Source organism: Bombyx mori, chromosome 19 (assembly GCF_030269925.1).
Source record: "Bombyx mori chromosome 19, ASM3026992v2".
NCBI lineage: Eukaryota > Metazoa > Arthropoda > Insecta > Lepidoptera > Bombycidae > Bombyx > Bombyx mori.
The window spans coordinates 11,157,380-11,178,757 of NC_085125.1; the positions used below are offsets into that span (position 1 = coordinate 11,157,380).

The 21,378-nt window shown below is 37.6% G+C and overlaps 1 protein-coding gene across 5 annotated transcripts; it reads right to left on the reverse strand.

Moving 5' to 3' along the window:
• Positions 1 to 1,591: 1,591 nt before the first annotated feature.
• LOC101738781 (ninjurin-2) lies at positions 1,592 to 15,107 on the reverse strand. Of its 5 annotated transcripts, none has more exons than XM_038017716.2 (3): positions 14,980 to 15,107; positions 8,532 to 8,708; positions 1,592 to 2,835 (listed from the first exon to the last, which is right to left on the reverse strand). In XM_038017716.2, the coding sequence occupies exons 1-3, from the start codon at positions 15,091 to 15,093 to the stop codon at positions 2,641 to 2,643; spliced, it is 486 nt and encodes a 161-aa protein (XP_037873644.1). In that variant the 5' UTR covers positions 15,094 to 15,107; the 3' UTR covers positions 1,592 to 2,640. The 5 variants fall into 5 exon arrangements, with proteins under 5 accessions (XP_037873644.1, XP_062530079.1, XP_062530078.1 ...); XM_062674095.1 differs by lacking the exon at positions 14,980 to 15,107 and adding an exon at positions 9,465 to 9,686; XM_062674094.1 differs by lacking the exon at positions 14,980 to 15,107 and adding an exon at positions 9,453 to 9,685.
• Between the last annotated feature and the right edge of the window lie 6,271 nt (positions 15,108 to 21,378).

The following is a 21,378-nucleotide window of genomic DNA, read 5'->3' on the forward strand; positions in this document are numbered from 1 at the left end:
TTTATATTCTTAATTTTATGAAATTGGTATTAAGGAGTGAAATGAAATGAAATCAAGACGATTAATTTGAAACATTAATTAACTGGGATGAAATGAAATGAAATGAGATGAGATGATATGGGATGAAATATAATCTTAGTAAAATGGTGGTCATTTACTAAGATTTTTTCAGTGGGCTTTTTGGAGGATCCCGAGAAGTTACATCTAGCGGCTTTGTTTCATTTTCCCACATTTGTCCTTTTTCACAGATATTAAATAATTAATAAATCACAGTTATTACACATTTAAACCTGTCGAAACATCAAATAGACAAAATAAAACAAATCACACAACTTTACTCCTCGCGTTCCCCTGCCAAAAAGTCCTACAAAATGAAAGCTTCAATTGCCAACATAGATAATAAATACACTTTACGTAGTAACCAATATAATAATCTGTGATAACACTTATCACTACATAGTTTAAACAAAGTCGCTTTCTCTGTCTCTATACCCCTTTATATGCTTAAATATTTAAAACTACGCAACGGATTTTGATGCGGTTTTTTTTAATAGATAGAGTAATTGAAGAGGAAGGTTTATATGTATAATAACATTAATTAAATAGTGGAGAAATTAATAATAAATTACAGTTTCCGAAGCGAAGTGAGGCGGGTCGCTAGTAGATGATACATATAACATTTTAGATTTAATTTTTCATTATAGATGAATACTTATTAATAAATTTTTTTATTACGAATTAAAACTTAATGTTCCATACAATCTACGTAAACACTATTAGTAATAAAGTTTATTTAACTAAACTTGATCATAGAATGATGTAAAATGAAATGAGAATAAATGAATTTCTTTTTTGTTGCTTAGGTGCGTGGACAATCTCATGGCCCACCTGATGTTAAGTGGTTACCGGAGCACATAGACATCTACAACGTAAATGCCGCCACCTACCTTGAGATGCGAGTTTTAAGGTTTCAGTTTTAACAGTACAACGGCTGCCCTACCCTTCAAACCGAAACGCATGACTGCTTCACGGCAGAAATAGGCAGGGTGGTGGTACCTACCCGTGCGGACTCGCAAGACGTCCAGTAATTACAGAAATTATAATTTTGCGGATTTGATTTTTATAACACGATGTTATTCCTTCACCGTGGAAGTCTATCGTGAGCATTTGTTAGCTACGTATTTCATTAGAAAAATTGGTACTTGTCTGCGGGATACGAACACCGTTACATCGCAATTTACGAATGTCTTATCATTTAGGCCACGACGACTTCAACTTACTGTCATTTCAATAACTTTTTATAAGAACTTAAAGAGTCACGTTTAATGATTTTTGTAGATGCTAAGCGGATATCATGCCTCTACTATTTTACATTTAAATCATAAGGAACCAAAGCTGATTAAAATATTTCATTTTACCTTAATTTTTCGTGTTTCAGTCAAAAAGTCTTTGCTGTGACTTAACATTGTCTTCATATGAGTATCAGCGTTATTTAAATACCTTGGTAGGTTTTATAATCTCAACAAATCACGTAGAGGTCATCATTTGTATTTATTTGGTATTGGGAGTTTTAGATAATGAAAAGTCTTAGTAAAAAATGAAACAGTTTATTGCCAAGTAGGTTAAAACCAACAGAGTTTAAATACATATGTACTCTTACTTGATTATTACAGCAATTGAATAAAGTATTATGATCAAATAATAATTGATGAATATTAATAAACTTAATAGGTACTATTATTAAATTACCGCTCCCTACGGGGTATACTTCACTCTAAATACAAAAGTTTCACCATTGACGCTTGATACGTAAACATTATAATAATCGCAACGGATAAATTGTTTACCAATGTAAGTAACACTGCAAAACAATAGCAGTGTGGATTCAATGATCTCGCTAAGCTCTAGGTGTATCTTACCTTAAATTACTCGATAACCAATTATGATCATTTAAAAATGAAAAGCATTCAAGATTCTTAATAAATTTAATAGTAACTATATATATTTTTAAATTAATAGTAACTATTGCATTACCGTTTTAGTAGCAGTTTACCGTTCATTGTCCTATATAATCTATTCGTTTGTGAACAGTTTTACGTTGCATTTATTTTAATGTTTGTATAATAATGTAAGGCTGTCGCCTTTTAAATATATATTTCTATTCTATCAGCCCACAGACGTCCACTGCTAGACATAGGGCTTCCCCAAGCCTCGCCACAAAGATCGGTCCTGCGCTGCTTGAATCCAGTGGATCCCTGCGAACCTCACTAGGTTAAATATATGTCAATATATGTTTAAATATATAAATCATACGTAAATAGTATTGATACACAATTAAGTTAGGCACCGTTTACTCTTTTGTTTATCAACAGATTTTACTTTTTTTATATCTTCGAGTTCAGGAGTAATAATATTTTTTGGCAAGAATCAGTCTGTCTAAAACAAAAGAGAAAATGGAATGCATAAATGAATCTGAGTCTTGAAGTCAGTGAATGTAGGAGAATTTCCGTCATCGGGCGAACACTAGATTGTCTTAATACTTAATCACATTAGAGAGGCAGCATAATAATTATTTACCAGCAAAGCTGTCATTATCTATACATATATGTATGTAGCAAAAAGAAATAAAAATGTTAAATATTAAGATAAAAGTTGTCTCTGAGCTTCAATATCAATTTGCATCGAGTAAAATATGCTTATAACAACGTTGACAGTGATACTAAAAATTTTAAAAACTAAATTAACATTGTTTAAGATAATGGCATTCCGTTGGTGTGCTTGGTGATTTATGTTGAAAATGCTGCTCAAAAGAACCGCTACGATCGCTGAGACCAACTATGAAAAAAAAAAAAAAAAAAAATGAAAAAAGTAAAACAATACGACCAAATGCGTACACGTCATCTCGGATCCTCCTGATCCACTAACGGTGCTTTTAGGTACTTCAAGCACCGGTCACCGTTCTCGTCGAACCCGTCGCTTGCGACGAAGGGCTCGACGAGTAAATTAACTCTCAGACACAGCCCACTGAGTTTCTCGCCGGATCTTCTCAGTGGGTCGCGTTTCCGATCCGGTGGTAGATTCTGCGAAGCACGACTCTTGCTAGGGTTCGTGTTAGCAACATCGTCAGGTTTGAGCCCCGTGAGCTCACCTACTAAAGTTAGGGTTACGCTGAAATAGCCGCTAGGGCTATCAGCTTAGGTAGGAAAAAAAAAAAAAAAAAAAAAACCAAATGCGTATTATTAAGCAAACAATGAACATTTAAAACGGAAGATGCCTACGCAATATTGCTGTGTAAACGTACCAGGTGTATTAAATATATGAGTGCTTCTGTAAAAACATGTGCAATGAACCAAATATAAAAAAATATATAATACATTGAAAAATGCATACGTTATTAAGCATTAAATGATGGGCTAAATCCAAAAATATACTTCGAAAATGAAGACGTCATGCTCGTTTAAAATATAACACTAATTTAAAATTAAATAAAAATGGCTCTATCCTATTTTGTGAAAATGAATATAATTCATCTATTATTGTGTGTTGTAATCGTATTATTATATTAATATCATGCTTAATCAGATTAATCTAATTTCCTTAAATTAATATGCTTTAAAACAATCATTAAGGTCTTAATACCTACATAATAATAATAAATATTAAATTAATTTAAATGCATAATTAAGTACATCATAAAGAGCGTCAGTTTTTGCACATCGTAAAATACATTTAGCATTTCAGGTATCTTCCAGTACAAGTACCTCCTACCTAAATCACCTTACATTAAAAAAAAGGGTATTTTTGAGGAGTAGTGTAGAGTAAGCAATAGAACCGATAATTCCCGCCATAATAACAATAAAAATACGCCTTCGTTAAATGCGTTTTATTTCTTGGATGGGTGGACGAGCTCGCGGCCCTTCCGGTGTTAAGTGGTTATCGGAGCGTATAGACATGAACAACGTAAACGCTGCCACCCAGCTGGACTTCTAAGTCTCAGTTTTATAGCACAAAGGGTCCTCCACCTTCCAATTAGGCATGACTGCTTCACGGTATAAATAGGCAGGGTTTTAGAATTGTTTTGAGTTCGCGTTAAGATAGCACTTTACTCCATGCACAGTTTTTTTTTTTATTGCTTAGATAGGTGTTACAGCTCACAGCCCACCTGGTGTTAAGTGGTTACTGGAGCCCATAGATATCTACGACGTAAATGTGCCACCCACCTTGAGATATTAGTTCTAAGGTCTCAGTATAGTTACAACGGCTGCCCCACCCTTCAAACCGAAACGCATTACTGCTTCACGGCAGAAATAGGCAGGGTGGTGGTACCTACTCGTACGGACTCACAAGTGGTCCTACCACCAGTAAATATATCTATATAATATGGGTATAACTATGCTGTCGGTTTCTGCCGTGAAGCAGTAATTCGTCCTTTTTTCCCCTATCTATTCACTGGTAGCCTAGCTCACGGGCTCAACCTGAGAGAGTTTACCAATACTAGCCGTAACAAGAGCAGTGCTTCGCTGAATCTACCAGCGGATCGGAATCGCGACCAACTGAGAAGATCTGGCGAGAAACAGTGGGCTGTGTCTATGGGCTAGTACGTTCGTCATTCGTTCCGTATTGAGTGTTGCATCAGCCTGTAGGAATATACGACAAAGGAAGATCTTCCACCGAGCGGGTGATATTTGCTCGGTAGACCGACGGTCCAGATTGTTGTTGTTCGGAACTTGTATATATTATGCGCTTTATCTTGAAAATGTCGTAAGCGAGATTCAGGCATCTGTCAATTATCTTGCGTTGTATGATGGCTATCCGCCACAAGCCGTTCAACAATTCAATCGAGATTTCGGTCTAATATCGCAAAACTGATTAAAATTTAGGCATTGATGTTATAAAATTTACGAAATCTAATGACTTGAATTTATCAACACGCTGTGCAACGGGAAGAAAAAACTCCAGCGGCGAATTTATTGAAAGCCAGGATAATATACATATTAAATTCACGTCCTTATGGATCGATCAGATCCAATAACCCTTGCATTAGACGCCTTTAACTCTAACACTAGGAGTAGGCAGCCCCGGTAACCGTACTCGTCGAATTCGGCAAAGAGTTTGACGTGCAGCCTAACCTAAACACCAGCCCGCTTAACTTCTCGCCGGATCGTCCCAGCGGGCCGCGATTCCGATCCGGTAGTAGATTCATTCGCGAAGCAGCTGCTCTTGAGTTGTGAGGTCTCCTTTGGGTAGCTATTAGCAAATCCCGCCCCTCCTGGCTGAGCCCTTGCTCGCTCACCTGTCGTAGTAAAACTGGAAAGGCCTCCGTGCCACCAGTAATCTCTCAAACATAAAAAAACATACATATTAAGCTATTTTATTAGTTTTGTTCCCGTAATAGTCTTGAAAGGAGAGCGCGGGGTCTAGGCCGAAGTTCATTTTGATGACGTCACAGAACACTGCTCCCGTCATCATGCCCACTGACGAGTGATACAGCCAGTCAGCTATCTTCTTTTGTTTTGTGTTGTGGTCTACGTCGAGAAACGAGGTCAGTATAGCCAATATCCCCGCGCTCGCCTGCACCAATCACAGTACTACATTATTATCCATTTTAAAGTTACGATTTAAGGAAATATAAAGTCATTTGTGAATTAACTTTTTTTTAAATGTTGTTAAGAAAGACCAGCCGACTTATGGTTCGAATGTTTCAGAATGTACCATTAACAGTAAGTAGCTTACTGAGTTTAATAAAAAGAATGGGCATGTACAAATGACGCCATGAAAACAAATGTTGTTATAAAGTGTTACATATTTATACCATAGTTAATGAAAAGAGTTATTATAATAGTTATGTTAGTCAGTGTGCTTAGTGCGAGTTTTTTAACTTTCTCGATAGCGTAATAGTTAACTCAAATTTGTATGGAGTTGGAACGTTTGCCTACGTTTACCGCTGTTCCAGCTGCATACAAATTTGAGTTAGCTCTTACGCTATCGAGATCGTTAAAAACTCGCACTAAGAACACAGGATAGCTAAAACAAGTTGTGATAGAAAGTATTGCAAGCCCTCACAGACACAAAATACCAAACTAATTCTGCTGCGAAACAGTAATACGCTTTGGCATAAGCTCTTTTATATAAAATTGGGATTTCAGTTTCGTGTTTGAAGATCGGTGTTGGCAGTCACATTGTACTCCAGTAACCATTTAAGACCAGATTAGCCATGAACTAGCTCGCATATCATTATTCAAAATTATCCTCACGGCCATTGTAATTATAAACTTGACATTTTAAATATATTTGTCAGTGAATCGCCAATGTTCATATTTTATTTCAGTCTTGCCATGACTAGTTTGTCCTATGTTGAAAATATTGTAAAGATTCTTATTCGCGCTTCCTTCATTCGCATTTTCAATATTCGCGAATTAAAAAAATGCGCCCCAATTCTGAAGTTCGCGGCTAAAGATTTTGTTAATCGCGGATTTACATCGGTAGTTCGTTACATATATATATTGATAAAAATGATTCCAACATGTAAGTTCCAACCGAATATCCTTTGTAAACGCGTCGTCAAATGGATTAATAAAAAAATAAAATCAACCACCTGTGCCTAAAATATGTTGTTAAATTATATCGCCAGTGTATGTATGTATTGGCAAACAAAGATTTAAAACAAAATCACCCCGCAGTATAATTTCTTTTCCTTAAATACTCATTGTTTATATAACTCAGCCGTTCCAAAATCAGCGGATTATTTGAATACTCTATGCCGAAAGCGGAAATTATGATGTTAATAACGGAAATGACAAAAATGAATATGACAATGACGTCATTGAGGACGACCGCAGAAGGCTGGTCTTCGTGGTCGTTCAGATCCAGACCGCCGATTACCACGAACAGCAGACCGACCAATAGCTAGAACAAAATGCCGCTGTCGAAGTGAATGCATCAGTGTTACCATACGAAGGTGATTTTAATGCCGTTTGAAAAGATCGATGGTAGATCACTCATTAACCTGTTACTCTTAATTCTAGATGAAACTTTTAAGCATATACACAAAAGCAACAAAAGTAAACAGAACTTTTACAATAACGCTAGTTTCACAAGAAATTTTTCAACAATACTCTCAGTCGAATTCCAAATATTTAGCTAGAGAAGAATCAAACGCTGATACTAAGACATTGAGTACGGTCACGACAAACGCTGTGGCTGTTGTTCCATAGTTAATGCTCAGGGCTGAAGCTCGGTGCCGTGGCAGATGGAAGCGGCAGTCCTGCAGCAAATTCAGGGACAAGAGTACCATTCCCATCGCCACCTAGATCGACATTCGATATCGTCGTTCGTCATGTGCAATCTCCCTTGACTACATATTTCACAATAGACATTTTAAAGCGTTCAAAAGGACATGGGCCATTTTCGGCGCAGCTACTCGTGCTCTCAAGGACATTAATGAAATATCTATAGAAAAAAACCATTCATTTTTACATTTTTATTATAAAATTTAAGGGTATTTTAATGGTGAGATAATGAAAATCATAAATAAAAAGGAATTAGCATGACTAAGCTACATTGATAATATTGAAGGAGTTCCATAGGTAAAATATGTTTATATTTTAAACAATTCACATTAAATCTTCTTAAAAAACATTAATTTGCAAAAAACTAGCAAAATATATTAACATATTTAATTAATGGATATTAAAATTAATATAAAATGTTATGTCTAAACAAAAATATATTTTTATACTTTTAAATCCGTAGAGTAAATCATTGCATGGATGAAAAATTATTGATCTTAAGCAAAAAAAAAAACTACGCTTGTTTAATGTTTATTGACGTTTTACATTTAATCACTCGTTTTCGCACTCGTGCGCATTGTGAATATTATTATTTCGTTGCGATATACCTGCTTATTTGTGTTGTAATATAAAGTATAGTAATATAATATAATTTAAGCTAATGATGATGTTAATGTCAGTGTAAGGACAGCAAAATCATATGATATAATCTAAAATTCTTATCTTATTTTTTCAATATCTCTGTATGCCCATGAACAATATTGATCTTAATTTGTTTAAAATAAAAGGGATATACATATATATATATATATATAGTCTGTTATTTAAACTTAATTTCATTACTGTCCTTGAACTTCGTTTAGTGGGCCGCCCAATGTATCATGGAGGGTGGCCCATGTCCTTTAATCCATATCAAGTCATTTTTAATGCTTGCAACACAGTGTTACAGTTGTAGAGCAGTTGGAATAATAAATTCCGGTTCAGCGTGATTAAAACTTTTGTCTACACGAACAAAAGTTACGAAAGCAGGCTAAGTTTATTTTGTATTCAGATATTATAATTAAAGTTAAATAAAAAAAATTGTCATTTTTTATTTAACAATTTTATTTTAGACACGAACACTGTCTTATGATTATATACAAGACATTTATTTGAGCGTTCGCAAACTGTTTCTTGATCTCTTCTAAATACCTAATCAGAATGTCGATTACAGTCAATATAGTGTAATAAAAATAAACTTACCTGAAGAACAATTGATATTGAGATCAAAACAACCAGAAGCGTGTAGAATTCGTGTTTCGGTCCAACCTGGAGTACGTACTTTAATTGGGAGGCGTTCGATGTCAATAGAGCAATATCTAGCATTCCCTGCGCTACGGTTTTCTTCGTCGCGTAACGGTTGGCGTCCAGGCCTTTCATCTAAAAATTTAATCTAATAATAAATTCAGTGAAACTTATTCTTATTACTAGTTTCACTCTTGGCACGGTGACAGAGCTTGACAGATTTGATGCGTCTTACTGCTTATGTCCCGCCATCTCTCTTAGATCGAGGCCTTTCTGTTGCTGCTTCAAGGGAACCTTCCACCAGATAAAACTAACAGGTAAACGACTAAATATTTTCAATTGATATGTTATGTTCCGATAGTAGCTTTGAATATTAAGTTATCTATAGTTTGCAAAAACCTTTGTCTATTTAGGTACTTTAGAGAGATCATTTAGTTTTATATCTAGGTACATCATTTATTGAAGGAATGGATAGATCTGGTAGAAATATGTTAAGTAAATACCTACATGCTGAATTTATGTTAAAAGTAAAGCAAAGATAAAAAGCGAACCTAATCACTACTATTATAAGAATAAATTAGTACTAAAGACCAGCTTTAAATTGTAATTGTGACGAACTGTTCAATTTCAAGGTAACACCGAAGTCTAGGTCATTTTTTAAATACTTTCAAGCACGCTTAACATGTTAAATTATAATTTAAAGTACAGATTAAAAGAAAATAGAAGCGGGAATAACCAATTTAATAACTAAAAACCAAAAGTCTTTTAGTTCATCTTCAAATTTATTATTTCCAACGTGTACCAACATTTAGAAAATGTAGTATTAGAAATACTCGATGCTTAATCGATTTTTTAGAGATAGTTTTTATTAATATTTACATCATCACATACGATATCCGACGTTGCGTTTTGATCTCTCGCTGCTATCTCACTGATTTTTGGATGTTCGACATTGTCTTCAGATGTTTCTTCAACGTCGTCCGACATTTTAAAATTAAAATAAAACAATGGATTGTTGTAACGTTCACACACAACACTCGCTTGTATACTGAACTAAAATTCGAAGGTATCGAGGCTTTGGAAGGTGCTTCCTTTTGTCGAGGTCAATAAATGAGCATGATTAAATCGATTGTATAAATGTTAGGGAAAACGAATTTACGAGAGATATCTGTTTTCCGTTTTACGAAGGACTTTGTTATTATTAAGCAATCAATCTTAGATTTTCACTAATATCTACTTAAAATTGCATTATTAGCATGGATTTGGGAACTACAAAGAATATCTTAGCTCAGCACTTATCGTTCAATAAATTATAGGTGATGATAGGTCTCTAATGAATGCCGAATAAACTCTACAATTAAATATTATTTTTACTTTTTACTATTAGTGTTCTGCTTAGTCGTATGCACTCTTGGCAAGAGTCGTCGTGGTCATTATTTCGGGTGGTGGTGCGCTTCATCAGACGTCGCCATTCCTCGTATACCGCGGCCCTTCTTGAGCACTCGTTGGCGGAACCGTTTAGAACTATTTATTAGTATACCTACTAGGTATAATAGGTAAGTATTAGCTCGCGAGCAGGACCGGTGACGTCTCCGATGTAAGAAGTATAATACCTTAATGCAGTTGTGCAGCCTTTACGATTTGCCTTTGTTCAAATTCAAATATACCGATTAAAATCTACTAGAGTTCCCGCAGTAGTCGAAATTCGACTATAATTAATTGGAATTGTAAGTTTGTACACTATTATGATTGTATTTTCAACGCCAAGACTACACTATAGAAAAATATTAATAAAGACAAACAATATTTAATCTATTCTCAATTTTACCACAGACGTCAAGAATATAAATTTGACAATAAATAAATAGTATGCATGCGTGTGTGTGTGTCAAATACATGGTAGTGTGTGTAATGTTTTCTTTATTGATTTAATGTATCTTTTATGCATTATATAAAAAAAATATTAGCATTGTGCACTTCTTCTCTATATTCTCTATAAGTGTGGAAAATTTTATACTCCTCCGTCCGCGCAATTTTCGTAAAAAAAGATACAAATTTTTTGCTTCACTTACTAATATATAGATAAATGATTAAAATTAAAAGATTTTTGATAATTTAAATGTCATCGTGGCTTAGTTGATGAGACACCCGGTATGTTCGATTCAACAATGTCAGAGAGCAAATTGGACGTCATCTATAGTACTCATAGTTATTACAAGAGCGATATAACCTCTCTTCTCAGTCGGACACTCTTGTCAGAGTGGTCGTGGTTGCGTTGACGCTGTATGTGCAGTAGGACCTGTTAGGTCGCCCATGCTCCCGACAACCGTCCTCCAGGCAATGTGCTTCCAGGTCTGGCGGTTCGAAGCGTTACGAGTACATTCGACCATAGTGGACTCAGTTGCCTTCTTTATTAGGTCAGTCCAGCGGGTCGGTGAGCGGCCGCGTGATCTTCTGCCTTCCACCTGGCCCTGGACTACCAGTCTCTCCATCGAGTGCTCTTTTCTGGAGATGTGACCAAAGAATTTTAAAACCCTCAGTTGCACTGTTGACGAAAGTCGGTCTTTGATAGCGAGTTCTTTGAGGATGGATGCATTGGTGCGGAATGCCATCCATGGGATCTTCAGGAGGCGTCTCCAGCACCACATCTCCAGTGCATCGATTTTACGGCGATCCTGCAATCTTAGAGACCAGGTTTCGGCTCCATAGAGAAAGATTGGAAACACAAGACATTTCATCAATCTGACCTTAGTCTTCTTGGTAATCCTCCTATCCTTCCAAATCTTTCCCAGCCGTTCCACTGCTGACCTGGTAATGGCGCATCGTCGTCTGATCTCTTCACCACATCCTCCAGTGCTTGAGATAGCAGAGCCGAGGTAGATGTAGGTCTGTACAACTTCGCAATTACCTATGTTTTGTACATTGGTTCCATTTTGTTCAGCCCGGTCTACTATCATCATCTTCGTCTTGTCCCGGTTAATAGCAAGTCCGAATTTAAGGCTGGTAGCTTCCAGACGAGTCAGTAGAATTTCCATGTCTTCTCTAGTCTGTGCGAGAAGGGTAGTGTCATCAGCGTATCTTAAGTTGTTAATCACTCGTCCCCCAACTGATATACCTTTATCCCATTCTTCCAAGACAATGCGCATAATGTATTCTGTGTAGATATTGAAGAGCAACGGTGATAAGATGCATCCCTGTCGTAATCCGGCCTCGGTCTTAAAGTTTTCTGAAAATGTGTCGTCCACTCGAACGGCCGCAATACCTTCTTCATATAACCTCCTTAAAAGATTTATTAGATGAGGCGGCACACCCATTTCAGCAAGTATTGTCCAGAGGTGTGTCCAAATGACCGTGTCGAATGCTTTACAGAAGTCTACAAAGCAGATGTATAGGGTCGAATCAAACTCTCTGGCCTTCTCGATAATTTGGCGCAATATAAGGATTTGTTCGCGAGTTCCTCTTCCCTTCACGAATCCAGCTTGCTCAGGCGCGATTTCCCTTGAGAGATAGGCCGACAGTCTTGTGTTGATTATGTGAAGCATCACCTTACTTGCATGTGATATTAAAGATATGAGTCGGTAATTGTTGCACTTCTTCGTGGACCCTTTTTTTGTGCAGTGGGATGAAAATGGATTTCAACCAGTCTTCGGGCCATATGCCGGTCTCCCATATTTTACTGCAGATGATATATAAGACCTCAACTCCAGGTTCCCCCATCGCTTTGAAGACTTCGATTGGGATTTCATCATAACCTATGGCTTTATCAGATTTGAGATGTTTAATCGCCGCTCGTATTTCGTCCCGCATGACGTCGGGCTCTCGGTCACAGGTGCTAAAGGAACAGCATGTGATGTTCGGTGGCAACTTCCTGGCAAATAGGGATTTGCAATATTCCTTCCACACATTCACGATATCCTTTATTTCCGTTACTGTTGTCCCAAAGCAGTCCTCAATAGCCCACGTTTTGGGTTTAAATTGGCGCGTTATGTATCGCACTCTGTCATGGAGATCCTTGGTTTGGTATTTATCAGAATACATTTCCAGCTCATCACATATCTTACCCAGGTGTCCAGAGCGATATAAACATAGAACCAATAACGTTCTGTAATGAAAATGAAATTCCCATTTTTTTAACGAAAGTATACACACTCTTTGGGCATTCTATGAGCCCGTACGATTAAGTACTATAATCTTAACGATTTTTTTTACCGTGAAGCAGTTATGAGAATCGTTAAGTTGTGGTAGATAGGCTTCGTTCACCAAAATTAATCGAGATGAAATTGTTTCAATCCTCCATGACTAACTAAATGTTAATCTCGAAGCGATGATCTCAACCATTGTCAACAACAGGAAAGAGATACGATCTAGCTCTGACCTAATTATTATTATTTCCAGTGTTGACCAAAAAGCTTGGATAATGCTTGGTATCGATTTCACATCACTTAGAACCTTTGCGTGTATCTAAGTGAACGGTTTTAATGTTGGTATGTTGGCTATTAACGTAATTACGGCGACTCAAGCAAATTAGAATTTGCATAATTACTGGTGGTAGGACCTCTTGTGAGTCCGCGCAGGTAGGTACCATCACCCTGCCTATTTCTGCCGTGAAGCAGTAATGCGTTTCGGTTTGAAGGCCGGGGCAGCCGTTGTAACTATACTACTTAGAACTGATATCTCAAGGTGGGTGGCGCATTTACGTCGTAGATGTCTATGAGCTCCAGTAACCACTTAACACCACGTGGGCTGTGAGCTCGTCCACCCAACTAAGCGATAAAAAAAAGCAAAAAGTGCTAGTAATACTACATCAAATTATTCCTAGAAGATACTTTCATTTTAAACATGAAATTTTAATTGATAAACAAATTTAGTATTTCTCAGTGTTCTAATGTGTTTGGCATCTAAGAAATACCAGGCGTTGAACAATGCAACTACGCCAACTACGCTCAGATTTGGTATTGCAATAATGATTATAAAAAAATTAACATAATCGTAGGCATCTATATATTAATACGTGAAGCAAAAACTTTGTATCCCTTTTTACGAAAATTGCGCGGACGGAGGAGTATGAAATTTTCCACACTTATAGAAAATATAGAGAAGAAGTGCACAATGCTAATATTTTTTTTAAATAATGCATAAAAGATACATTAAATCAATAAAGAAATTATTACACACACTACATACCATGTATTTGACGCACACACGCATGCATACTATTTATTGTCAACTTTTGTTCTTGGCGTCTGTTGTAAAATTGAGAATAGATTAAATATTGTTTGCCTTTGGTAATATTTTTATAGTGTAGTCTTGGCGAAATTTGCGATTATTATAATAAAATATAAATTATAATTATAATAGTGTACAAACTTACAATTCCAATTAATTATAGTCGAATTTCGACTACTGCGGGACCTCTAGTATGATAGAATTCCACGCTAAACGAATAATGTAAAATAATTCAATGCTTTACATACTCTACTTCACTTTATGAAACCATCAGAATTTAGAAACTTGCGAAAATACCTACTGGTGATATTATTATGTCGAAAAACTAAGCCTAACATTTTTGCTTATATCTGCACTGAAGGAGCTATGCGTTTCAGCTTGAAAATTCGCAGGATTCACCTTGCCTTCCGATGACTACTAAACATCTTGAAAGAGAACTAGGTAAAAAACATTGCAGATCCAGCGTTTCTCCAAGCTTTTGCTACTTACTCCTTCTCTCTCATTAGCCATTACTGGCAGTATTTTTCTGTAATCAAAAGTCATGTGAGCGCTGTTTGCATATTATGAGTAGAGGACAGGGAGATAACAGTAACAAATCTCAAAATGTCGGACGTCAATAGTGTGCCCAGCCCAAAAACCCCAAGACAATATAAAATCTTCCTATGATTTCTAGCCTAACCCAATATAGAGTTGCTAACTTGACAACCCATGTTGGCTTACATTGCTTCTTACCACCGGTAGTTCAATAAAATTTTGTGTGCATGTACCGATTAGATTCTCGAATAAAGAAATCTTTATCTGCGAATATAGGAACTGGGTCGCATTATTTGAATCCTCGAATAGTGGAAACGCGAATGAAGGAAGCGCGAATAAGGAGCTTTTTCAATAATTTGTCTGAAGACTACTTACATTTAAGGTTTTTTTTAACTGTTTTGTTTTACTGTTCAATCTTGCGTTTTTTGAAATTCTTTTATATTATTTCCGACTATTGTCCATTACCACGAAAACTATAAGGTATTTGAAGCGTCTAGCAAAATAGTTTTGATTTTGCTTACGCCTGACAAAAACCATTTAAAAAATACAATATTTAAATAACAGGATAACATTACAACATATTTAGAAGACAACGTGAATCGCGCTTCGGTATTCAACATCACAAAAGTATTTCGTACATACATACCCCGTTCCTTAATCCTGTTGGTAGAATAGCGGCCATCTTCGATTCCTTGGATGGACGTGACGCTAAAAACAAACCATGGCATCTAGGTTTTTTGCGCCAATCTCGTGAGAACATAAGACAATGCTGTTTCTAATGTATCGGTGTCGCGGGAGTCCGATAAAATCAATGTCGTTGCCTGACAACGTTGTTTTTTCCATAACAAAACTTTCCCAACACAGCAATCATTGTGCATAATAAAAATTAACTAAATTTTACATTTTTTTTTATTGCGTAGATGGGTGGACTAGCTCACAGCCCGCCTGGTGTTAAGTGGTTACTGGAGCCCATAGACATCTACAACGTAAATGCGCCACCCACCTTGAGATATAAGTTCTAACGTCTCGGTACAGTCAGTTACAGCGGCTGCCCCACCCTTCAAACCGAAACGCATTACTGCTTCACGGCAGAAATAGGCAGGGCGGTGGTACCTTACCTGTGCGGACTCACAAGAGGTCATGTCACCAGTAATAAAATTTACACACTTATCTTTTGAATGATAATGATATAATAATAATAATACAATTTAAACAAATCACGCACGGTCATACGGTCCCTATTTAGGAGCAAACGATAAAATACGCCTGTTCATAATATTACGGTTTTACATAACAATAAAACCGATATTATGTGCCGAGAAGGAAAACATACAGCATTGTATTATGAAGAAGCAGTGTGTACTTAGCTTAGATTCCTTGTCTATGTCCAACCATAGACAGTCAATTTAGTTCCATCTTTAGCCGCTAGGTGCTGCCAGCAAGTATAAAGGGAGCGCAGCCATCTTTGATCTTCATAGTCTTCACCAGGAAGAACTTCCTGCAATGCTGTATGTTTTCCTTCTCGGCACATAATATCGGTTTTATTGTTATGTAAAACCGTAATATTGATGTGCCTTTGGAAAACATACAGCATTGTATTATGAAGACGTGTTTGTTATCTGCTGGTGAAATTATTAAGCACAACGCTATGATGAAATAGGTAAAGCCATAATAAAATTATGAAGCGCAATGATAATGTTCATAATTTATATAATTATTAAATCGAAAAAACAGTTGTTAACTTCCATGTTAATTCAATAATTAAAAAATATTTATAAGTTTGTAATAAACATTTTATCTTGTATATACAAGAAAATGTATAAATTGTATAAATGATGTATATACATCATGTAGAAGTAAATGTGTTGAAAAAAAGAATCGTGAGGATCTTTACGAAGCTCTATTATTCGGCAATAATTATTGTAAACGTTTGGATGATTTGCAATTGCCTCTAGAAAGTATTTCGTCCATTGGTTCATTATCAATCCATCTCAGAGGCTACTGCTGATCTACAACTTCTTAGAGATGCGTTGATGCCATTACCTCGTAAGGTTGAACGAAGACCAGTTTCCAATTACAGTACGGGATGCCGCTTTTGTGACAACACACATAGTTAGAAAAAAGTCCTTACGAATCTTACCGGGCATGTCTTTAGTTTCATGTTTAGAAAGCACTTATGCAGATTATTGACGAAATGGATTTCAATTTTAGACCCAAAGACTGGTATCAGAAATATGTTTTTCTCTGTTATCAAAGAAACTGTCTTTAGAAATGTTGAGCAAAGTAAGGTCATTAACTCTGCGTCCCGTAGCCAGCAACATGGTTGTTGGTGTCCTTCAAGCTACATTGAGGCGTGATGTGGTAGCTGGGTTTGAAGAAAACCAGTTTAGAACTATTCTCGGATCTCATGTGAATGGGACTGCACTTAGTAAAATTGTAATAAGTAGTTGAATTTTGTTTAGCTATTCCGATGGCTTTTTTAAAATAGCAATTTTTATTAGAGAGCTTGAGAATGTTTGCTGTCCTACATGTATTTCGCCCACAGAAAGTCGACAGCGCTGCTTTATGATGCAGAAGGATTGTTTTATAGGCAAAATATTCTTTTTGGAAAAGAAGAAAGAATTTGGCAACATCTGCAGACTTAGGATCAATTTTAAAACTGTAGCACCATATGCACCATCTTCTAGTTGCTGGTAAGTATGCTGACAAAGTGGATTGACACCAGCTAATTTTCAATAAATCTTCTCCTGTTTAGACCAGTCTATTATTTGTACAACCTCCCCCCCCCCCCCTTTCTAAGCTTTCAGGGTTAACCTGTGGAGGAGGCAGGTTTTGGATTTCGTGCGAGTTATCTAGCGTTCGGGATCTGAGGGCTTGGAAACCCAAATGCTTTCGCTCAGTCTGGGAACACTACCAGGTAGGTTCCCTAGACACTGTTGAAGTGAGTCAGTACTTTGGGGAGAAGGTTGAGAGGAGGAATTCTCCATGCTAGTTGCATCCTCTACGGTCTGCTGAAGGTATCCAATATTGGTCGGCGAATGGGTTTATATCTGGATGACCCCACTTTCGAAAAACTTTTGTGGTCACTTGTGGTAAAAAGTGCCATTTCGCAGGTTGATTTCCTCGTGATAGCCTGTCGGCTATGATGTTGTATCTCCCCGAGAGATAAGCTGACAGTTATCTTGAACTTATCGCTTAGGTTTAAAAATCGAAAGGTCAACGTTAGTGAAATACTTTCAGATTCATTTTGATTGTCACTACCATTGCAAATAGCTCTTTTGTGGGTGAGCCGTTTCTGTTGTTGAGTTGACCATAGACAGGACGTTAATATTTTGTCTAATTGTAACCCCTACCCATGTCCGAAGCTTCCGTTGCCAGGAAATGGTTGGTTTTGGGTCTCGGCAATGTTTGACATGTGGCTCCGCGTCAGCACTGCATTTGTAACCCCTACACATGTCCGAAGCTTCCGTTGCCAGGAAATGGTTGGTTTTGTGTATCGGCAATGTCTAACATGTGGCTCCGCGTCAGCACTGCATTTAATTGTTAACACATGCAGGATGGCCTGTTTTTTACCCCTTTTCTTGAAACTTCGCAAGAAAATTTGCAAGTTAGCATAGATTGATGTAATTCCGTCAGAGTTTGAGCTAGGATGTTGTTGAGTGGCCACTTCATTTCTCGCAATTTTCCATCGAATCCCTAGACATGTCATCTCTTGAACCAGTGTACTAATTGATTTTTTGTAAGGCTGACTTGGCAGCCCAAATAATCCAAGAGCTTTACAGCTTATGTGGCCTGAAGACTCAACTTGGACTTCTTTTGATGGACCTGGTGGGATTTGCGTAGGTGGGATAACACTCAACATCCCTTTGCACGCAATGTTTCCGCGACCGAGCATGCTATGCAAGCAAAAAAGGTGTATTTGTCTTCATGGACCAAGAAAAAGTCGCGTAGGTAGGTTAACATTTGACTTCCCTATGTACGTAAGGTCTTCGTGACCGAGCATGCTATGGGAGCAAAAACGTTTATTTGTCTTGGTGAAACAAGATCATGTCGTGTAAGTAAGCTAGCACTTCGATTTTGCACGCAATGCCTCCGCGACCGAGCATGCTGTGGAAGCAAAAAGGTGTATTTGTCTTCAAGGACCAAGAGAAAGTCGCGTAGGTACGTTAACATTTGACTTCCCTATGTACGCAAGGTCTCCGCGACCGAGCATGCTATGGGAACAAAAACGTTTATTTGTCTTGGTGAAACAAGATTAAGTCGTGTAGGTAAGCTAGCACTCGACTTTGCACGCAATATCTCCGCGACCGAGCACCCTATATAATGGAAATTGACATGCCAGCCCAGATAATCCAAAACCTTCACAGCTTCTGCAGCCTGAAGTTTCAACTTGGATTTGTTTTGGTCGATCAAAAGGAAGTCGTCTAGGTAGACTAGCCCTCGAGTTCCTTTTGCACGCAAGGTCTCTGCGACCCAGCATGTTATGGAAGCAAAAAAGGTTAATCCAAAAGCTTCACAGCTTCTGCAGCCTGAAGTTTCAACTTGGATTTGTCTTGGTCGACCAAAAAGGAAGTCGTCTAGTAGACACTAGCACTCGAGTTCCCTTTGCACGCAAGGTCTCTGCGACCCGCATGTTATAGAAGCAAAAAGGTGTGGCTCTGAAGCCAGACCGAAGGGTAGGCATGTCATTTCATACTAACTCATAAGCAGGTACCGATTCCTTCCTGGAGGTACTGATACTGGTACCTTGGTACTGATTCTCAAGAAGTATCGACGAAATTTTGCGACTGATACTAGAAAAATATTCCTCAGAAATGTTCAATTCTATCATCCAGTCCCCTGGGTGGAGAAAGTTTGGTACCTAGGTGTCCGAAAACAGTTAGGTGTTTTATCTTTACGACCTTGTTCAACTCTCGAAGATCGAAAATTGGACGCATTGATCCGTCGCTTTTCTTCCGCAGAAAAAGGAAGTTTTTTTTTTTTTTTTTTACGGTATTTGGTAACCATACATGGTTTACAAATTATTACAATTTTGGTGGCACTCAGTGCCTCCCGTCGGTGTCTTCAATTGCCCCCCTCTGGATTGTGCCAGATGTTACGGACTATGATTGTTTATAATGTTTGGTTTACCTTTTGTACGAGATCGTGACAAATAGGATTGTAGCCCTCCGAGGGACTGAATAGATTTCAATTTACTATTATCAAACAAAAATTCCTCAATGAGTGGTGCGTTGGCAACAGGATACTTTGTTAGAGACCACGGAAATTAAGATTTGACGTCTTATTTCTATACATACGGCCCTTTTTTCCGTATACAATTTAAAACGCTTTTTACGGGTAACTTGTACGACGGAGACGATTTGTCAAAGTTTTCAGTAATTATGTTACAAAGATTATTAGTTTAAATCTGTTGTGTTTTTGTCAAAATTTCCGTATTGACGAGATCAATTTGTTTACGACAATTTTCGTTACATTCAATTGTTACACATAGTTGATGCATTATTAGATTTACAACGTCACTGACCTGGTGGGATAACGAGCCGATTCGAAGATCGACCGTTACCTTTGAATCCCGTCGTTTCTTACGCAGAGACTCCTTTTGTTCTTTTTTGCTTGACGAGCTGTTCGAACGCGAGGCGTCTCCATCGCGTCTCGCCTGGACATCTTCCCTCTCGGAAATTATGGAGCTTGACTCAACATCACCTCCAACAGATGACGCGTGATTCATGGCGTCCGATGATAGGATTGGTAAATAATACTCGTAATGATTGCAAAATAACACTCATAGAAACACAAAAAAAATATTTTTTGCTATTAATAAGAAGTCGAATAAATATTTGTGGACTTGCGACTTCACAGTACGAAAGTACACAACGCTATGAAGATCAAAGATGGCTGGATACTTGCTGGCAGCACCTAGCGGCTAAAGATGGAACTAAATTGACTGTCTATGGTTGGACATAGACAAGGAATCTAAGCTAAGTACACACTGCTTCTTCATAATACAATGCTGTATGTTTTCCAAAGGCACATCAACATAATGTTTACCCGATGTGGATTCGAACCCACGACCCTCGGCGCAATTGGAAGTCAATCGTGAACATTTGTTAAGTACGTATTTCATCAGTAAAATTGGTACCCGCCTGCGGGATTCGAAGACCGTTGCACCGCTAGATACGAATGCACCGGACGTCTTATCCTGAATCTTATCGGAGTCTTAAAAAACTGAAAAATTGAAAAACTTATCACTCCCCATGGATTACGCGTTAGCAAAAAAGTAATGTCAATGCGGTATCCCGTTAATGCCTGAAAAAACACACTTTTTTGCATTTATGAATTATAATTTTGCATTTTGAGCAATAATTATTCATCATGTTTTTATACGCGGTTCGTCCAGCAGTTCCGCTGACAAAAATATGTTCGAAATAGGTGCTTACATAACAACACACTTAAATGACTTGATTGTGGAAAACGGGTTTTAGTATAATATTGGCACAGGAATCTGAATTAGATTTGTAGGTATAGTTATGATTTAAGTATACATATATCCAACTTCTGTACAAGTTAAGCTGTACAGGGTGTCCCACGGCTGAAACTATCTAGAACGGCATTTTGACGCCTTCAGCTCTAACACTAGGAGCAGGCTTAGGCATCCCGGTAACCGTAATCGTCGAACTCGGCAAAGAGTTCGACGTGCAACTTAACATAAACACCAGCCCGTTGCGCTTCTCGCCGGATGGTTCCAGTGGGTCACGATTCCGATCCGGTAGTAGATTCATTCGCGAAGCAGCTGCTCTTGAGTTTTTAGGTCTCTTTTGGAGGCGCTCGGGTAGCTGTTAGCAAATTCCACCCCTCCTGTCTGAGCCCGTGCTCGTCCACCTCTCTTGGTGAATGGAAAGGTCTCCAGGCCACCTATAATACTTCCTTCATAAAAAAAGAACTGCATTGAAGAACAGAATCCCAGCTCCTTCTAACCACCGCCTACCGTAACTCCCGCCTCAATGTGGCAAACCTTGTCAAATCGAGTAACATTTTTACAGTAATC

What these genes read in the sequence shown, in the direction of transcription:
- LOC101738781 (XM_062674092.1), bottom strand. Translation starts at nt 9,560, where the DNA reads ATGTCGGACGACGTTGAAGAAACATCTGAAGACAATGTCGAACATCCA. An exon ending in CGGATATCGTATGTGATGAT is followed by an intron (nt 8,709 to 9,452) that starts GTAAATATTAAT and finishes TTAAATTTTTAG; the next exon opens with ATGAAAGGCCTGGACGCCAA. An exon ending in CAATATCAATTGTTCTTCAG is followed by an intron (nt 5,572 to 8,531) that starts GTAAGTTTATTT and finishes TGATTGGTGCAG; the next exon opens with GCGAGCGCGGGGATATTGGC.